Source organism: Stegastes partitus, unplaced genomic scaffold, assembly GCF_000690725.1.
Source record: "Stegastes partitus isolate 25-593 unplaced genomic scaffold, Stegastes_partitus-1.0.2 Scaffold762, whole genome shotgun sequence".
Lineage (NCBI taxonomy): Eukaryota > Metazoa > Chordata > Actinopteri > Pomacentridae > Stegastes > Stegastes partitus.
Genome location: NW_007578493.1, coordinates 211,537 through 231,020, shown reverse-complemented (window position 1 = coordinate 231,020; position 19,484 = coordinate 211,537). Strand labels below are relative to the sequence as shown.

The window sequence follows — 19,484 nt, the reverse complement described above, 5'->3', positions numbered from 1 at the left end:
AAAAAAAAAAGAAAAGGATAAAACACCACTGACGGAGGAAATCAATAAATCCCACGCAATCACTTCTTACCAAATGGGGTCAACAGGACGCTTTAGATGAAATCTCTCTGTTCCAACTTTTTTTCTCCCCCCCTCCAAGCCACACTGAGTTACATAATACAGTAACTGTACTTTGCCTTGGGCTGCAATTACACACAGTGAAAGTCAAGATTTTTTTTTGTTTCTTTCTAACTGTCACCAAGTGCTTGTTCAAATGGAATCTGAAGGAAATCCAGAAGAAAGTTTGGATTTCTTTTCTGTTTAAAAATTGTACAGGGGTCTTCACCTTACTGTGTGTAGTGCTATGAGATGACATATGCTGCGACTTGGTGCTATTAAAATAAACTTGCAGTGAAAAGTTGCAACATGAAACCACTGATTTATGAGCAAATACATTGATGTGATTTTCTAACCTTATCAGAGATCAGATAACAGGCTGAGACAAGGCACTACTATATGCAGAAGTTAAGCATACGATGTCGGCTCATCTCATACATACACAGAGATACTTTAAGCAAATTCCGATTTACTTTACACTTGATGTAAAGGATAATTTTAAAAAATAAAGTGACAGAATTTAAAGAAGTCGTCCTCCTCTTTGTAATGTAAAAACACTTCTCTGGACATAGTTTCTACCATCTCTAGTATAAAACAAACAACCACCCCACCTCTGCTTAACCTACAATAAAACAGAAAATCATTTCAAGTCTAATGTTGCTTCCAGTTTGTTCCTACCTTTCTTTTCTTCACCTCCAGAGAAGTGATGTGGTGTTTGTGAACAATCAGGATAGACTCAGTGATCCGGCTCAAAACTTAGCCCTGCCTGAACTGAACTACTACCACTGTGGCCTGCTAAGCTACTAATTTCTAACTGCTAAGTGCAACTTCCTTTTCTCCCCCAGGCAAGCCACACTGCCATAAATAAATAAAAAAATGGTAAAAAGAAAAAAAAAAATAAATTTAACTCTTCATTTTTGCCTAACCGGGAGAAAATGATCCAAAATCTCTGTTGAGAGAGATTCGCGATGTGTGCCATTAGAACACACCTGTCCCTTATTCACCTGGGATCAGATTAAATGGTATCACCTGGTGGGAGGAGGCCAGCTAATGGCGACTCAGTGGAAACTATAAAGCTGGTGGACCTAAAAGTTCAGAAAATAAGGCCAGTAATTCTTCATGCTGCTTACCAGAGATACTAAAAATCACCATTATCAAAAATATCAGCGTTTACATGATCTTCTCTTTTTGCTCATTTATGTGTTCAAAATTAGTCCTTTTTTTTTTTGGTAAGCTGTAGGCGTTTTTATTTTTATACTAATGTCAAACAACATAAATCTTTGCTCATTTCAGGGTTTGTAAAACAAATATAAAAGTCTTTACTGTGTTATTCGCTCTGTCTTTATCAATACTTTCAAATCTAAAATAAATGTTGAGTTTATTTTCTTTTTTAAATCCTGTTCAACCTGCTCCTGAAGATTGATGTTTTTTAAAAAAATAATTATTTACCTTTATTTATCCAGGAAGTCCCATTGAGATTAGAATTTTTTTTTTACAAGGGACATCTGGCCAAGATAGCAGCCATACAAAGTCAAACAACTAATATAAAACAGATTGATGATACACAAATTAAAAATGAACAGTAAAACAATAAAACAGATCGACGGCTATTATTATTGAATTTCCCTTCTGGGATAAGTAAAGTATTTTTTCATTTCATTTTTCATTTCATTAGCTTTTAGAGTTTGAGCAATTCAGGAGGAGGTTGCATTCAAAGGCATTGATACAGTTTTAAACACCCACTTCAAAGATAAATATTTCATCACCTAATTCCAATTTCAGTATATTTTTTACTCTCAGTATTTTCTACTTTGATGACTGTTAAAGCCAGCATCAATGCATTCTGAGTAGTGTGACCCCCCCAAAAGTATTATGTTTAGAAATCCAATTTAAACTCTAGTGAACCCTGAGGAATTGAAGTTGTCATGCCAAGGCTTTGATTTTGTTAGATATGTTAAGTTGAATCCCAAGAAACAATTATTTAAAAAAAACTGTATCTTCCTCCAGTTTCCTGTTGAGTGACACCCTCAAAGAACACATTCTCATTCAACCACAAAAGAATTTATTTCATACAAGTGGAAGCTGATACACTTTTAACATTTTTCGTTGAACCGTGGCTGATAAGCGTTTAATACGTAGAATACAGCTCTGGCCGTCCACGACGGTAACTGTAAGATAAGCTAAGAGTGCAGCCTCCAACCACCCCGCTGCTGCAGAGCTTGATTTATAGGCCGAGTATGATTCCTTCCAGATGGAAATTAGAAATGCATGTTGATTTTATTGGCTTACATTTTGCAGGGCGCAGTTAATTATTGAGGTAGTCACTTGTCATTGGACCGACAAAGTAAGCATTTTCCACAGAGAGTTAGGAGTAAACGCAATACGATGCAGTGTTAACAGCAACAGGCCTGAAGCTCACATGGGGGATATTCAATCATCAGTACATTCTTCTTCATTTACACCAGTTAAAAAGTTGTTTTTACAGCTTCACTCTCAATTTAGTGCTCTCTTAAGTTGCCAAAACATCAGATATAACGTCTAGTTTTTTGCTGTTGTTACTTTTTCAGCAAGTCTGATTCAGCAATATTACCATCCTGACAGAGCAAAGACCAGGCTACACTACACAGCAGCAACAGTTTAGATAGAAGAAGGAAATCAAGGAGATCTTACCGAAGTTTTTAGAAGTATTCGTGAATTCAGTCCACCCAGGGAGAGGATTTAAAAGAAATGGTGAGACATGACCTTAGCTAAACAAATCTTCAGGTAACTCAGGCAGGCTGGTCATTTGCATATAAAGACCTCTTTATCTCGGGTCAACAGTTAAAGAGTCTGTCAGTTTGACAGTGTTATGAAATTAATCTGAGCAGAAAATTAGATTCTGGTTAGTCACTCTTGTGCAATTAAAAAGAAAAAAAAAAGAAGAAAAAAAAAGATGTATTTTAAGTCATTTGTATGCTATGACATCAAGCTTATGGTGATTTATGCCAGGATGTAACATGTAGAAAATTCATGTTTATATTAAAAGTAACTGAGCTTCACATTTTCATGTTAGAGATCTCATGTAGCTGTCGGTTGTGAATGCATGGTGAGATCAGCACACAGGTCATGAGTGTGCTGCATTGATTAGACATTTGATTTAATCAAGATGCTCCAAATTTGAAAGAAATCCAGCGAAAACCGGAATAACTGATATCCGGTGTGTTACTTATCGTAAATCTTTCCTCTGACATAAAAGAGATTTCTTTTGCTGTTCCTGAACTCAATATATAAAACTGTCAAAAGGTGGAAATTGCTATAACTGATCATGTAGCTTTAAGATGTTCGCGAACTGTGTGAACTGTCTCGCTGCTCTTCATCCATTATACTGACATCAACATGGTATTTCTGTCTCTAACAGAACATTAAGGTGCCTTTCGGGAAATATGGCTGTTTGCCAACATGCCTGTAGGTCAGCCTTCATGTAAGGATTCTTGTCATGTCAGGACTCATCTCTAATGGGCCTTAAATGCAGAAAGAAGTTCAGTAGCCTTTAATAGCTTTTTCCTTTCTTAACATTTTTGGCGGTTAAACATACCGAGAAGAAAAACTAGTTAATTTAGAATCCTTCTCCCAAGTAAATCTGTCATTTAGAAGTGACCCTGAGAGATTTGCTTCCATGGAAACAGAAACCTCTGAGTTGGCACAGAAAGGCCATCCACACTAATGCACAAAGGTCCGAAGTCCATCTCCCATGCCCTAATGCCAGTCATGAGTTCTCCACACTGCTGCAAAGGTAGTCAGTGATGCGAAAGATTCAAAGTCACAATTAAAAAATACTGTCACAAATGAAAAAAAAAAAAAAAAAGCTTAAGTTCTGATTAATGCATTGTGCTGTTATAACATTCTAAGTATATTTACAGTATTTATGTCATCAGGACAATAGAGTTCCCACTACTGTTAACATTACTTTACTAACATGATTTGGCAAAGAGGGAAGCAGTACTCTGCAAAAATCTTAAATCCCCAACCTATTACGGACAAGAAAAGTAAAAGCCTTTTCTACAGTAGAGGTCAAACGGGATGACATTACTCCCTTTAGAGAAAGGGGGGGGGGGGGATACAATGAAATTTTGTCAACATTTAAAGGGGTTCACTGCCACTAAGCCTACTTAATTAGGATGTATTCATCAATATATGCATGTGGTGTGTCAGAAAGGTTCCAGGACTGGTGTCACAAAAGATGTATTTCAAACCCAAACTATGAGTTTTCCCTTCAGACAATCAACCAGCACGTCTACAAAAAGATCCTGCGGCGTTTGCTTTGTTCAGTTTGAGAAGAGGCCAGAGTCGTGGCTGCTTCACCATGACAACGTGCCTGCTCACAATGCCCTGAGCATCCCACAGTTCCTGGCTGAGAAGAGCATGGCCATGCTGGAGCAACCTCCCTACTCACCCCACCTGGCTCCGTGGGATTTTTTCCTCTTCTCCAAGCTCAAGGGGGTCCTCAAGGGGACCTGTTTTGAAGACGTAGATGACATCAAGATGGCTGTGACAACGGCACTGTGGAGGATCCTGGAAGAATCCTTCCAGAAGTGTAAGGTAGTGTGGCAGAGAAGGCTGGGAAAGTGACTCCTGAGGGATCACTTCAAAATGGAAAACTTGTAGTTTTGATTTGAAATATCTTTTGTGACACCAGTCCTGAAACTTTTCTGACACAACTCGTACATCACGACCACAGAGTGCCACATGGAACACAAAGTGTAACATGGAGACAAAAACAGTAAAAATGTGACACACAAAACGTACAAAAACAAACACATCGAATGGATTCCAAGTACTGTTTCAAACGCCATCGAAAACCTACATGAACTTTCATCATATTGACAACTGTTTCAATTTTGAAAATTTCTAACACATTTTTTTAAAATCAAGAACTGAGCCGGGAAATCTGGCCACATAAAACCTTTATTAGAACTTAAAATAATATTTACAGACGGTATACAAAACGTACTTTTGAAACAAAACATCAGCACTAGCGTAGTGGAAAAAACAAAACAAAATGCATCTTACATGAGACTGAGAACGTCATAGAAAGAGATGACTGAAAGTTTTACAGATTAAAGCAGCCGTAATGTAGAACTCAAAACATTTGAACGTGTATGAATATGGGTGATGGGTTCTATCAAAGGAATCAGTCAATCTCAATGATACCGGAAGACTTCTTTAATGATACACAACAACACCATCACCATCTGTTCAATCAGTTTTGCAGAAAATGTACGACAACAAAGCTCCCCCCGACCGCCAAATGATGCGAATGTTCAATCGTCTTCAAAAATAACTAAAGGTTGCTAAAACTAAAAGGCAAGCCGGAGGAGAGAATCCCGTCCTGAGGAAAGGGTGCACGTGGAACAGGGGACTGCAGCGACCAAAGGAAAAACTACTGAGCTTCATCCTCTGGACAGGAATGCCATGTTAGTCTCTCCTCATAGAAGGATATGACCACCTGAGGGCAGCGAGTGTTGGCCTCACGGGCAGGAACTAAGTCTGCTTCATCTGAGTCTTTCCTAAGAAAATGCCAGAGAGGAGGGGGGGAGGGGAGAAGCATTAGAGCCACTTAGGGCCCTCACGTACAATACGTTCATTATTTCAACCCTCAGTCAGAAGTCATCTGATCTGGAAGGAAATTCTGATGCAGCATTAAAGGAAGACATACTCTTATCTCTGAGATACACAACAAAGGCACAGTATCATCTCAAGCAATAATGGATTTACTGAATGAGAATACTAAATGTTTCAAGAGCAATGCGTTAACTTCCTGTGCGAGGTAATGTGCTATCGTGAGACTTACCCGTTACCGTTTTGCCCAGCAATGAACATGGCAGTGAAATAAACTTTCTCAGAAATTAAAGGACGTCATGTTCTTGGCATTTACACAATGCATGCAAAAAGATGACTGTTTAACTGTGTTGACATAAAGAGTTTTTTTTTTTTTTTTTAAACATTTGTAACTTACCATTTCATTAAGAACATCAACTCCCCACTACTGTCTGTTGCGCCAATGATTCGTTCTGGTTCGAGGTTCCTAGCAAAGCCACGTGGTTTCTCAGCCTGAGTGTGGTGACAACATTACACATGAGGATATGCAAGAAACTGGGGCAGCGGTTCGTGTACACCGTCAGAACTTTGCATCTGATTCTTTAATTGACACCAGCATACGTTTGGTAGCAGGTGCACTTCAAGAACAAGTCTTACTGATTGATACACATATGCATCCTCGCCGTTTTGGTTTTACCCAACATGACAATTCTCTGTATTTTGAGAAATGGCTGTCATGTTAAAGATTGCTAAAATCAAGCAATGTGATCCCTTAAGGAACAGCTTGTTAGCATCAGATTCAGCTTTATTGGCCACATATGCATAAACATACAAGAAATGTGTCTAGTTTTTCCTCTTTGCTCTCAAAGAGGTACATACAATCACATACACACACAAAATGAAAAAAAATATGCATGCATTCAGACAAGGGCAGCAGGCAAACAAAAAAGGAACATCAGTGCAACTCTTATGCACAGCACACATATGTGTAAAGGAGCGTGTTCAAAGTGGACCAAAGTGTAGCACGCATTGTGCTGATTCTGATAAGAATAAATACAGTTATTAATAAATATAGCGTTATTGACATTTTATATACATGAGGTGATCAACGACAGCGCAATGGAGCAAAGACCAATGCTGTTGGTATAAAAATATTAACAGGTTTGCAATAAATGGTGGTCCAGCATTAGGGATCCAAAAGGAGTTGTTCCTGTTATTATAGACTGATTTAATTGTTAAGATTGATGTCCCGTGGGAAGACAGTTTTTTGTCTGATTGTTTTGGTGTTCAGTAGTACCTACCAAGAGGGAGGAGTTACAACAGGTTATGTGCAGGGCATGATGGGTCTGCAGTGATGTTACCCACCTGTCTCCTAACTCTGCACATGTGTAAGCACTGGATGGAAGGCAGGTCTGCCCCACGCGTGCAAAACTTATTGAACTCACCACATCTTTCTTCTTGGATTCTGTCTCTGGCTCATCTGTGGATGCCTTCCTCTTAACAGGAGCGGGCTTCTCCTTAACGTTCTTCTGTGCTTCCAAAAACGCTGAAATCAGCTCTGGACAATCAAGGTTCTCCTCTGGCTCCCAGGTATTGTCAGCACTGAACGAGCAGGAACAGTGTCAACATTTGCATCATGCCTCAACACTGATTTTGATCAATTAATATGCAAGTAATATAGTTAACTTTAAAGACCAGATTGTATGGAGAGCAGCAGCTCCTTCATGCAATCACAATAACGACAAAAGTATAGCACAACCCCATACCAGGGAAGCACTTCCAGCTCAGCAGGAGGGGGCAGGTGTCCCAGGCAACTCACTCTGTAAATCCTTTCCACTTCAGGTAGAATTCTACTTTCCCATTGACAAGACGCTGGTCGAGTACTTTTTCCACAACAAACTCTTCAGGTTCTTCTTGTGTCTCCTGTGCATCCTTCTTACCCTTGGTATTCTGCTTCTTGCCCATTTTGTGCTGTGAAAACGAGGAGGAGTGCGACAACGTCAGCTGCGTCACATTTATGCATTAAGCTGCTGCTCTTTTTCCACACTGAGAATAAGTAGGCCCCAAATCCGCCACGGATGCTGGGGCCGTAAACACACTCACTTTAGTTTCTTCCGTCGTCATTTTGTTGTTCAAATAAATGACCAGTAGCGTACACAAGTACAACACCCTGGACGCAGTATACCACTTAAATGTGAAAAAAAAAAAGAAAAAAAAGGCGCTAATTAGCTAAGCCTCAGGTAGTGCTCAGAGCTAGCCAAATGCAAAAATGGCTAACCGGCGGGCTAACTGCAGCTATCGTTTTCTAAACCAAAATTTCCTCGACTTTGCAATGCCACCTGCAACCCGGCGTCAATTGAGACGGTGGTATGACGAAAAGGCACAACTTTCTTACATTAGCAATTGCAACAAGGCAATTAAGGCAAACGCCCGCTCTGCAACACAATTACGCACAAATAACTCTTCGATACAGCTAGCATAACACCTAAAATAGCCACGTCTACTTTTAAGCTAACTGACGTTGTTCAGGTCAAAATACTGCAGTAAAATTTAAACAATAGAGCAGCTAATGTTGTTATGAGTCGCTCTCTTTGCGCAGACTTTCCGCATGCAATACGGCCCAACGTGGAAAACCACTGGCACCGCAACCCGTTTGGCAATGCAATTAAATTAGGCACGAATATTGCACGGTGCAACGTTTGTTATACGGAAGCTCTGCATACACACCGTAAAAAAACAAGAGGAATCGCTTCGGGGAGGCGTCTCTACCACGCGGTCAGCTTTCTCTTTATATCAGGTATGGCAGTGAGCGGCAGTGCAGGGCAGGCGCCAAAAGCTGCTGCTCGCTCCTCTACGGGAGCCTGGAAGGAAAACGCGCTTGCATTCCTGAGCTTCTCCTTAGTATTGTATGTCCATAATAATAATAATATGTGTATGTATGGATATGCGTGTGGTGTGTATATATATATATAAATTGGTAGTATCAAAATTGTATATATTTTTTATTGTATCTTATATGTATAAACAGAAATTGTAGATTATATACACATTTAGGAAACTGTAAATTATCAATCAATAATTTAGGGGAAAGGGGTGGGATCAAATGTTTATATACTTCTTCTCACTCCTTTTTGAATATGTAGACCTAGTCCAGAATTGTGGAATATTTCTTTTGCTATATGATTTTATTTAGTATGTATGTCTATGGATATGTATGTATATAAATATATGTACACACACACACACACACACACATTTATATATATATATAATATTAATTCTTTGTTTACTCGGTACTTGTCTTTACATATTCAAAATAAATATATCAATCAATCAATCAATCAATCAATCAATCAATCAATCAATCAATTCTCCTGTCCCTAAAAGAAGAAAATGCTTAATTAAAGCTGTAAAAAAAAAGAAGCTACTTGCCAGTGCATCAAAAACATCACGACAAAGTTGCATTTTTTAAGTTAAAAAAAGTCCACTTTGATATATTCTCCACTACTTACACGTAAAGTGAAAAACTAAAAGCCTTTTTAAAAATGTTATGATTATGGCAATTGGAAATTAGAATTAGTTTATGGAAATTAGAAACTAAGGTTCTCAACCTTTCAAAATATTTCCTAAGATCAATCAACTAAAGGATTAACAATATAGTAATGTCCAGCTTCAGTTTAGGGCTCCTTTACCATGAATTGCTGCATCAATGTGGCGTGGCATGGAGGCAATCATCCTGTGGCACTGCTGAGTGTTATTGAAGCCCATGTCGCTTTACCAGCAGCTTTCAGCTCGTTTGTATTTTTGGGGTTGGGTGTATCTCATCTTCCTCTTGTGGGATTCTAAAGGGTTCAGATCAGGTGATTTAGCTGGCAAATCAAGCACAGTGATGTCATGGTGACGCAGACCATTTGGTAGTAGTTATGGCGCTGTGGGCAGGTGCTAAGTCCTGCTAGACAAGGAAATTGGCATCTTCACAATGCTTGTCTGCAGATGGAAGCATAAAGTGCTCTAAAATTTCCTGGTAGGTGCTGTGTTGACTTTGGACTTGATAAAACACAGTGGACCAACGCCTGCCGATGACATGACACCCCAAATCCTCACAGACTGCGGAAACATCACACTTCTTTTTCTCCTCAGCCCAGTCAAGACGCTTCTGACGTTGTCTCTGGTTCCAGAGTGGCTTCAGATTAGGAATGAGACAGTTGTCACCCCTTTCCTGAAGACGTCTGTGCTTGGTGGCTCTTGATGCACTGACACCAGCCTAGTACTTGTGAAACCCTCCCAAGTTCTTGAATTGACTTTTCTTGACAATCCTCTCATCCCAGTTGCTTGTGAACCTTTTCCCATCACACTTTTCTCTTCTGGTCAACTTTCCATAAATATGCTGTGACACAGCACTCTGCCACCAGCCAGCCTTTTTTTTTTATCAGTAACCTTCTGCGGCCTACGCTCCTTGTAGAGGTTGTTCATGATCGTCCTCTGGACAACTTTTAAGTCAGCAGTCTTCCCCATTAATTATAGTTGCATGTACTGAACTACATCGAGAGATACACAATAGTTACGCTTTTTAAACAGTACTTTGCCCAAACTCAAAATGAAATATTCTAACATTTTGAGATATTGGAGTTCTGATTTTCATGAACTATAATCATAATCATTAAAATTAAAACAAAAATCCCCACTTGAAATATTTAACTTAACATGTAATGAGTCTACAATATATTGCATTTTTAGTTTCTTAAACAACTGATGGAAAATATTAAACTTCTTCACAATGTTCTAATTTTTCGAGATGCACTCATAAGTGTTCAGATTACATCTTTTGTCAGAATATGTCCCGGTAATTGTGGTTTAAAAGTTAAGGGTATTAAAAAAGTGCCATTTAGTTTGAGGAAGCCCAAGACTAAATATTCAAACAGGGGTCGCTGGGGAAGACAAGACAGTCAGTTCATCTTTTTTTTTTTTTTAATCAGAAAGAACAATACCTGCAAGAGCAACTCAAATTCTCAAAGCAAAATCATACTTCCAACAATCACCATGCAATCAAACACATTTGCCTTCAGAAACAAAGAAAAACATTTAGGAAACTTAAATTTATACAAACAGCAAAGTAAACTCTCGCCAAACCACACAGAAAGAAAAAAAAAAAAAAAACCTTAAAAAAAAATTATTTACTAAATGCTCCATTTATCTCACTCACTCAGCTGACGATACAAAGCAGTGTACCCATGAAAAAATGGCAAGTTCTAATACTCAACTCTGCTCTCAGATAATCTCAAATATAAAAAAAGCAACATCCAAACAACATTCAAACTTATTAAATAGAGTTGGTGATTGTATTTGTTTTTTTTTAAAAATGGGATAGTTTATGTCTACTTAGGGCCACACTAACAATGAAGAATCTGTCATTAACGAGTGCACTTAAGTTCCCCTAAAAGAAGGGCATTTTTAAATTTAGCCAAAAATGAACAAAAACTAAGCCGTGAGGTAGAATATAATCTTGCCAAAACTCTATAGTACTTGAAATGAAAGGGGTGAGGTCAAATTGTGCTCGAAACTAATTAATCGATATTAATTTAAACATGCAATGATAGACTCATACAACATTTTTGTTATGATGATGTGCATAGGTGGATCATGTACACGCGCAATAACAAAAATACTTCTCAAATGAAAATTAAGGCCTTGTCATTTCAATCATTGGTATAATGTATGTCATTAAGACATGTAAGGAAAAGAAGAAAATCTTGTTTTTAAATGTCACTTCAGTTTTTTTTTTGCCTAATACAACATGCCCTCCAATGTCTCAAAAAAATCTGTAAACTTTAGATAGCAAATGATCCAATATTCTTATCACTTTGACATTAAGTTATTATTTTGAAAAAAGATACTGTCCTTGACAGTTTTGTGATGCATATAACCTCATAAACTTTAATAAATACAATCTTTAACCCCCTACTTATACTGAGTAGGTATATGCTGAGAGGGAAGATCACATGGAAACAAACAAACAGAATCCACCCTTTTAGATCTCTATCCAGTAACTGTCACAATGTTGGCCACGTTGACACTGACGCCTGACTGCTTGCAAACGCTTGTCTGTGAAAATGATAAGACGATGACTTTAATGTTAACAGGCACAAAAAGAGACTGATAGCATTGCCAGCAGCTTAGCTGTTCCCTTAAGCCACCCCTTCTGCCTTGTTCATCTTGAATAAGCAAAGAATGTCCAGTGTGTAAGCTACATTTTCCCATGAGACCTTTTATTTACAGAGATTTTTTTTATTTATTTATTTATGTTCTGAGTGTCTTTCATTTTGCAGCTTTTTGCCAATTCAGGCTCCCAACAGTGGTGAATCCACACACACTTTTACAAAAGAGGAGAACCCAAAACCAGAGTCAGGCAAGTAAGTTCTGTAATGTCCAAAAACCTAAAAACTCAAGTCTCAGCTGGAAATACTGCATCATTGTTTTTTTTCCTTCTTCCTCTTGTCTGTTTTGTTTCCAGCTGTTGTAGAAACAGCAGGTCGCCTTACAGGCTGAACTACAACCCTCCCATTAGCCCCGCACTGCAGGGTGAATCTCTCTGGGTTCAGGGGCCGCCCTGAATCATCCCTCAGCCGAGCCAGGACGTCTCTGGTCAGCTGCTTTATCTGTTGGCCCACAGCACCCATTGTCTTGGCTGTAAGCTGTTTCTCCCTCAGTAGTCTGTCTCTCTGAGCGTGCAGCCTATCCACCTCCTCCTGGAGCCCTGTGATTGCATCTAGTTTGCGCTTGCGGCAGTTTTGTGCTGCCAACTTATTCTTCCCGCGCCTGCGGATGTCCCTCAGGAGAGTCACCTGTTCTGGGGAGAAGCCGTGACCATCAAGAACCTCCAGGAACTCTTCCACAGGCATGTTGACAATCTGCAGGACAGAGAACGGGATGCACATGGCACGGGCACGCAGCTCATCACGACTCAGCTCCCGTTCTTCCAACTGTGACCCATCATCATCATCGCTGAGAGGCTCTTCTTTGATGCTTTTGTGGGACAGTGTAACTGATGGCTGGTTGAAGAAAGCAGGAGACGAGTAGCTGTGGTCATGCCACACACTCTCACTCAGATCAACAGGTGACCATGCTGAGTTGTAATCCAGGATGCCCTTGGAGGGAAGTGACTCCACTTCACTGCTGTAGCCTGTAGCTCCACACTCATCTTCACAGTATGAACTGGACGACGATGACATCTCAGATGAGCCTGGATGAGTGACGAGTTGTGATAATGTTAGTACATATGAAAAACATCGCAAGCCACACCAATAAAGACATTTAATCTATAAAGGCTTGTAGAGATTGAACTAACCTGGAGAGACTGGACCTCCAGAGCTGCTCTCCAAGGAGAGACCGGAGTCTGAGTCCAAGTCCTCGAGGACCTGGGGATCTATGCTCTCCAGACAGTTCATCAGCTGGGTGTCCATCGTGTCCAGGCCTTCCAGACCTAGCTGATTGATCTGATCAAACACTGCCTCATCCAGGCAGCCACCCAATGTACTATGTGATGACACATTTCCACTTAAATTACATACTGAAGCAAAGGGGAGTGCGGCGAGGCCCAGAGCCATCCCTGGTGAAGCATCTGAGTGCGAAGAGCCAGTGGATTCCAGTCGGAAGAGGGTTCGTTGCTGGTTGACTGTCCTGGACTCTGTTCTTCCAGAAGCGACATCAAAGACTCCAGCACTAGACACCATAGCATCATGCAAACTGACATCCTGGCTGATGGCGCTGGTGATGTCACCATCGAGGTCTGACAGACGCTCGGTAACCAAGGAGTCCAAGTCCTACATGTAAGACATACATGTTAGTTGCGCTTTATTTTTGACAGCTTCAAAAATCCCCTGGCACAATATATAGAACAACATGGCACAATAAGGCTCTCCACTGTACCACACTGATGGCTCCTAGCCTATTCATCTGAACTCCTGCACGACTGCTATCGAGCCTTGTGTAAATGTAATGTCTTTTTACACAAGGCTTAATACAGTAAATAAGAGCAGGCAACTTACGTCAAGGTCGGCAACAGAGAGTAAATTGCTCCAGTGCTGGTCAATATCAATGGTAAGAGGATGGGGACGTGCTGGATTGGACAGTGCAGTGATGCCTTCAAGGAGACTCTGGAATGGACAAAAATAATGAAGTGGTAAGTTTTGTTGCCAAAGTCCACCATCATAGCACAGTAAACGCTTAAAAATTCAGGAGAAATGTCCTCTTTGAATCTATCTACACAGCTTGTTGTAAAAGGAACAGAAAGTAGTAGCAAGTAAGTATCATTTTCAGAGACATACAGTAATTACTGTGCTTCAACATCCCTACTCTTACATGGTGTTACTGAAGCTGCACGGTCATCAGAACGGTGCAATTTGAATAAAGACGTCACGTGAGAACATAATTTTTTTTGGTCAAAACACCCTAACGTGACTGCAATTTATGCTGGTATGACACATGAATCATGACAGATTGAGAAACACTATTGTGTATACTCTTAAAGGAATGCAGTATAGCTTCCATTCAGAAAACAACTTTTTGAAACAGTGATGCACTGTGTATACAGCAACTGATGAAGAGAACTGAGACAAAGCAGACTCATACCTCTTGTTCCAGTGTGGAACTGTGAGCCAGCTGAGTGAGTGGAGCTGGTTCCTCCTCCTCTTTAACTTTAGCATCAACCTCCTGGGGACAAAGAAAGGCAGATGAAGAGATTGGTAAGTTGGGAACAAGATAGTCAGACGATTCAGGACAGAGGAAAAAGGATAAGGAAAACAACTTATTAGTGGACATCCAAAGACCTCCAAAGATCATTACATTACTGGTTTATTAATCCCAGTCCAGCCATTGCAGATAATTGTCTATCTTAGAATACGATTCTTCTGTTATGTCAGAAACATGGTTTGTTTTGTTAGTGTAACGGTTAAGCTAATTACCCTAAGAGATGACCTGATACATCTACAGTTATATGTGTCACCAGTTGTCACCATTGAAAAATTATTCATATCTCTACACACAGACAAAAAAATATTTTCCATGACCAGATTATTACAGAGCGGTGGGTTCTCGTCTGTTCTAAAGGGAGAATGACTGCTGAATCAGGTTTTACGTTATGCTAGAGGCAAAAATAAGACGAACTGTACTCTACACCAGCCAAGCTCTGCCGAAGCTCTGTCTGAGCTTGTCGATTTCTACTGGGGTAGCTTAACTTTTAAATGTCACAGGTGTCATCCTCTCCTTCGAAACAGCGTACCTCCCACAAACCTCAGCATTTTTTAAGATGAATTATCTTCACAAAAAGATAATGAAAAAAGTGAAAGATGTGTCAACATCACATCATTCATGTGAACAAGAACTCAAGGAGGGGCAGTGTTCAACTGTGGACCACCGCATTTGTGTAAGCAAACAGGGTGTGGATCCAAGCCCCATTTCTCCACCTCTCAAGGCCCACAGCTGGTGGTTGAGTCTGAAGAGAGGGGATATAGTTACACAATTGACGACATCAACTGCCCTCAGGACATAACATCCACCAAGCAGCTGTTTCTACCCTAAGCTAGAAAAGCTGGATTACTGGGAGAATTGAATATAAAGGGTATGATTAAAGTCTTAAAACACAAAAAGTGCCACAAAATACAGATGTCTGTCACATGAAATGACACCTATCTTTTGATAATAACAGTTAGTGACCAACTTGGCAAATAGTAGCTTTACACCTGTGTGCTTATTAGGGTCTTCTTTGTTTGTTAACTATTCAGAGAGGACTTATTGTGACGAGTTTTATAGTGAAGGGTGACAGCTGCAGCAGACCTATTACTTGTAATGCTTGACTGTCTCATGGAATGGTTTTATGGCAAAGTGCCTAAACCAGTTAGGTCAGTCTGTTAAGTTACCAAATTGTCATGATGAATGTAAGCCCGTTAATCTAACTGGGTAAGCACTGCCTGACTTAACTGATCACTGATTTGCAACTTGTGACACAGGACTGGGGCACGCACACAAAATGACAGCGAGTGCACTTATCAGCTTTTGGCAGCAGTTTAGAATACCGTGTTACTTTGTTTCCTGGTACACCAGGAAATGTTACAACATAATACTTGATGGATGGACATCAATCTTTGTATGCTAGTGGTGCTAGTTAGCTAGCATTAGTTAGCCATCGAGGAAGTTTTGACTATTTAGACTTTCAGTTAGTCAAATACATAAGCTGACAGCCAGAATTACCTGTCATAGATTATAGTGTAGCTTAGTTAGAAGCAAAGCCTGCTTAACTTTATTGTGCATAAATCACACTTGCCTCTTTAAGAAAACCGCAGGCTCCAGCGCCACAAGGCCCCTGTCCGAGTTCAGGGTTTGTCTGGCACACCTCTTGGCCACTGGCAGGCAGGTGTTCGCTGACATCCCTGGCCTCGTCTCCAGGGCTTTCTAACCCTGTGTTGGAGTCAGTGTTGTTGCTGGTTGAAGGCCCACTGTCAGCCTTGTCAGTGGCAGACACTTGGTGCACCAGCCATGCGTTCAGCTGTGTGGGGAACCGCGGTGAACCCAGAGTCCTCACTTCGTCTAGCAGCCGGCGACTTGCAAAGAAATAGTCCAACTCGGGACATTTTGGGTGCACACTGTTTCCGTCAAGAGTGTCTCTCAAAATGTGAAAGGGTGTCTGGATGTAGGCTGAGCTAGCACCCAAGTTAATCTCTGTCAGAGGCGAATAGTAGCCGCTTAAGTAGCTGTCGATGTCCACGCGAACTCCAATCAAACTGAGTAAGATCGTTAACTGAATCAGGCCTTCTGTGAAGTATTTTTTCGCGATTTGCATTTTCTAAATACTTTCAGAACTGCAGATAACTGTGAAATCCTGACCCAACAGTTCCTCTTTCCCGAAAGGACAAAGGGAAAAGCCTAACAAAAGAGCACGCCTTCCCCTGTCAGACAAAGAGGTCCGCCTGTACCGGCGAAATCGTTAGATAGCTATGCTAGCTGTTAGCAGTTAGCTATCAGCTTTAGTTACCAGTTAACAGGAACCTCTGGGCGCAAACATTGCAAACACGTTTCTCTTCCGTATCTTATGGCGGAGAAGTTATTCGTCGGCGGTAACTAGCTATCACGAGTTTCCTGACGTTAAAAACTAAACTGAAAATGAAACATATGAAAAGCTAACTGGTGGTACCGCACTGCTACTGGGGGAACTTCGTTTCAGATTTGCATTACTCATACCAATTGGTCCAGAGCGTCCACCGCAACAGAATGTGATTGGACGACACATCTGTCTGTCAGGATGCTGACCAATGACAGCCAGCGATAGTTGTTCACTATAGCAAGCCTCCGCCCTGGTATTAACTACATAATATTCACACGAAAAAAAGCACAAATCAAACAATTGCCATCTCAGGAATACACAGGAGATAGGCCTACTGTTCGTTTTAGGATTAAGTTATGACACTCAGCCCTTCGCTGATTCTGGTTCTGCTTCTGAGGGATTTTTCAGAGGTAGAGGCTTGGCTGCATTTGCATGACGTTTGTGCTACTGACCTGCATCTGTCCCCCTTTCTTTGGCCCAGTGGCAAGTGACTGAATTACAGCCTGAACTTGTTCAACCATATGCCTCAACTCCCTCCACTAAGGAGAATGCCAAGGGTGGAATCCTGCCATATACTTAACACCTTACCCACTAGACATCTCAAATTACTGAGTTCAAACTTTGCACTTTCCTCAAGATGGCTATTACCATATATTATACAATGATATAACAATCCAAAGGCCGTAATGGACACGGAAAGACATTTTGTGATTTGAATGTAATTTGTGTAACAGCTTCCAAAGCCTTGTAGAATTGAGACATTAAAACTATTCTGGCAGTACACGGTGGTCCAACATCGTACTAATACACTTAATGTTGGTTTTCCCTTTAATTTGTCACCTGTCTGTAGGCTCCTGCAGTCTTCTACATGAGAAACAGAGACATAAACTGATGGTAAGATTAAATAATAGATGGAAAGTCCTATGCGGTATACTTTTCTGTGCCTTGTCTATGTCTCTAAACTCAGCTTTTCAGTTCAAATATTGACTCCAGGGTTTTCACTTGTAAGGGAGCCCATTTCCATTGTTGTACTGCTACTTTTACTTTAGCAACAGCGACATATGGCAGTGTGCAAAAAATGAGACGAGGAAGAGTGAATTTTAACACTGAACATAATTTGTGTCATCTTTGTATTGACACACAATTTGACAAAACGTAATGTTGTTAAAGAAATTCAAGGAATTTAGTCCTTCTTAGATTAATATGTTGCAGTTTAGACTCATGGTGTTGGTAATGTTTGGCCATGTAGCAATCACTGGGACATTTCAACAAATGTTTTTATAGCCCAGGATGCTGATCAACTGATCTGAATTATAATGTTTTGCCAAAACTAAAAAGTAGCATGTTAATTTATAACTGCTTTACACATTCATTCACAACATCTTTGTATGTATGTTCAAACATTTATGAAATAAGACAAAGTACCTTGAGTAAGACTAATGTCTATAAGTACCCTTTAGACAGATGGTTGGCAAATTAAAAGGAAAATATTAACCTTTGACCCCAACAAAGAGGGGATCCAGTGGTTCTGGTATGTTGTAGCGGGCATTTTGCTGGCATAGTTTGGGTCCACTTGTCCTCTTAGAGTGAACGGTCACTGTAAATCAATAAGAATTTGTTTGAAGTGATCATTGATCATGATCCATTCTGAAACATCCTAATGGAAGGGGTCCTTATTAAAGGTTATTGAGGGGGTTGATGAGCATTAAAATGATGTCAATCAAATACTATGGCCTTTACATTCACCAGCTCTCAATTCTTTTAACACTTATGGGAGATTTTAGACCAACTACAATCATCAAAAGACAAAATGAGGGAAGATATTTTGAAAGAATGATGGTCCAGGCCACCAGTGGCGCTATAAAGGCTTGAAGTGTCAATGCACGTGGAAGCTGTTCAGACAGTACGTGGTGGCCCAACACCTTATTAAGACACTTTATGTTGGTTTTTCCTTAATTTTATTATCTGTCTATGGGCTACACTCATGCTAAGATGAAATAATATATCTTAAATCACATGTGGTATATTTCTCTGTCTTGTTTGTTGTTTTGTTAACAGTCTTACGTCACAATGAGAACTATCTGTACCAAACAAATGTTAAAGGTTGCCATTGTTTTGTATTAGCAATAAGGCCGTGCTAAAAGGGTGGATTGTATAATGCTTAATTCAGTCAGACATCCAGGGTCTCTGTCTGGTCAGAGAAACTCTTGTTTGCTTGTTATCCAAGGCCTTTGTGAGATTATGTCAGTGGCGTGATTACAGACTGCCTTGAGTTAAATTAAAAGACCAGAAGAAGACAGAATGAAAACAGGCACTGGTTGCACTGTTGGAAGATTTTTATTGTGGAAGAAAACAGTGAAATACATACAGTATGTAGCCTGCTCTAAATTAAGTCATAGAGGAAGAAGCATCCCTTTACTAAAGATACAACATGAAATTAACCCAAATGAAAGTAAAGCAAAATTTACTAAAAGTATAAATAGTCTCATAATATAACCGTGTGTTGCTGTTTTATATGTTATTGTTTTAGTAAAAATGCCCCTACAAAAATCTCTTCTGATAATGGTACAGCTTAATTTAACACATTTCTTTGTCTTTATGATGATGTAAATGTTAATACAAGTTGTCAAAGGAAACATTCAGGTTTTCAGTCTCCCCTGCTGGACAATAAACGAATCTAATCTGGTTCACTTGCGACCCCTGCTGCCGAATAATG

General features: G+C 40.0%; 2 protein-coding genes across 4 annotated transcripts; both read right to left on the bottom strand.

Moving 5' to 3' along the window:
* Nucleotides 1–5,022: 5,022 nt before the first annotated feature.
* On the bottom strand, nucleotides 5,023–8,506 carry cbx3a (chromobox homolog 3a (HP1 gamma homolog, Drosophila)). 3 transcript variants are annotated; one of them, XM_008291787.1, is made up of 6 exons: nucleotides 8,401–8,501; nucleotides 7,777–7,860; nucleotides 7,493–7,644; nucleotides 7,119–7,275; nucleotides 6,092–6,186; nucleotides 5,023–5,642 (listed from the first exon to the last, which is right to left on the bottom strand). In XM_008291787.1, the coding sequence occupies exons 2-6, from the start codon at nucleotides 7,795–7,797 to the stop codon at nucleotides 5,516–5,518; spliced, it is 552 nt and encodes a 183-aa protein (XP_008290009.1). In that variant the 5' UTR covers nucleotides 7,798–7,860; nucleotides 8,401–8,501; the 3' UTR covers nucleotides 5,023–5,515. The 3 variants fall into 3 exon arrangements, with proteins under 3 accessions (XP_008290009.1, XP_008290010.1, XP_008290008.1); XM_008291788.1 differs by lacking the exon at nucleotides 7,777–7,860 and having other exon boundaries at nucleotides 8,401–8,506; XM_008291786.1 differs by lacking the exon at nucleotides 8,401–8,501 and having other exon boundaries at nucleotides 7,777–8,391.
* Nucleotides 8,507–10,623: 2,117 nt separating this feature from the next.
* On the bottom strand, nucleotides 10,624–16,860 carry nfe2l3 (nfe2 like bZIP transcription factor 3). The gene is made up of 5 exons (XM_008291785.1): nucleotides 15,992–16,860; nucleotides 14,302–14,382; nucleotides 13,719–13,826; nucleotides 13,019–13,493; nucleotides 10,624–12,913 (listed from the first exon to the last, which is right to left on the bottom strand). Exons 1-5 carry the CDS (start codon nucleotides 16,505–16,507, stop codon nucleotides 12,141–12,143), a joined length of 1,953 nt encoding a protein of 650 aa, XP_008290007.1. The 5' UTR covers nucleotides 16,508–16,860; the 3' UTR covers nucleotides 10,624–12,140.
* Between the last annotated feature and the right edge of the window lie 2,624 nt (nucleotides 16,861–19,484).

Coding starts and splice junctions, on each gene's coding strand:
- cbx3a (XM_008291787.1), bottom strand. CDS start 7,797: ATGACGACGGAAGAAACTAAA. Junction 6,187..7,118: donor AATCCAAGAAGAAAGATGTG/GTGAGTTCAATA, acceptor CACCACACTCAG/GCTGAGAAACCACGTGGCTT. Junction 5,643..6,091: donor TTGATGTTCTTAATGAAATG/GTAAGTTACAAA, acceptor GCATTTTCTTAG/GAAAGACTCAGATGAAGCAG.
- nfe2l3 (XM_008291785.1), bottom strand. CDS start 16,507: ATGCAAATCGCGAAAAAATACTTCACAGAAGGCCTGATTCAGTTAACG. Junction 14,383..15,991: donor CCTGCGGTTTTCTTAAAGAG/GCAAGTGTGATT, acceptor CTTTGTCCCCAG/GAGGTTGATGCTAAAGTTAA. Junction 12,914..13,018: donor TGGAGGTCCAGTCTCTCCAG/GTTAGTTCAATC, acceptor TCACTCATCCAG/GCTCATCTGAGATGTCATCG.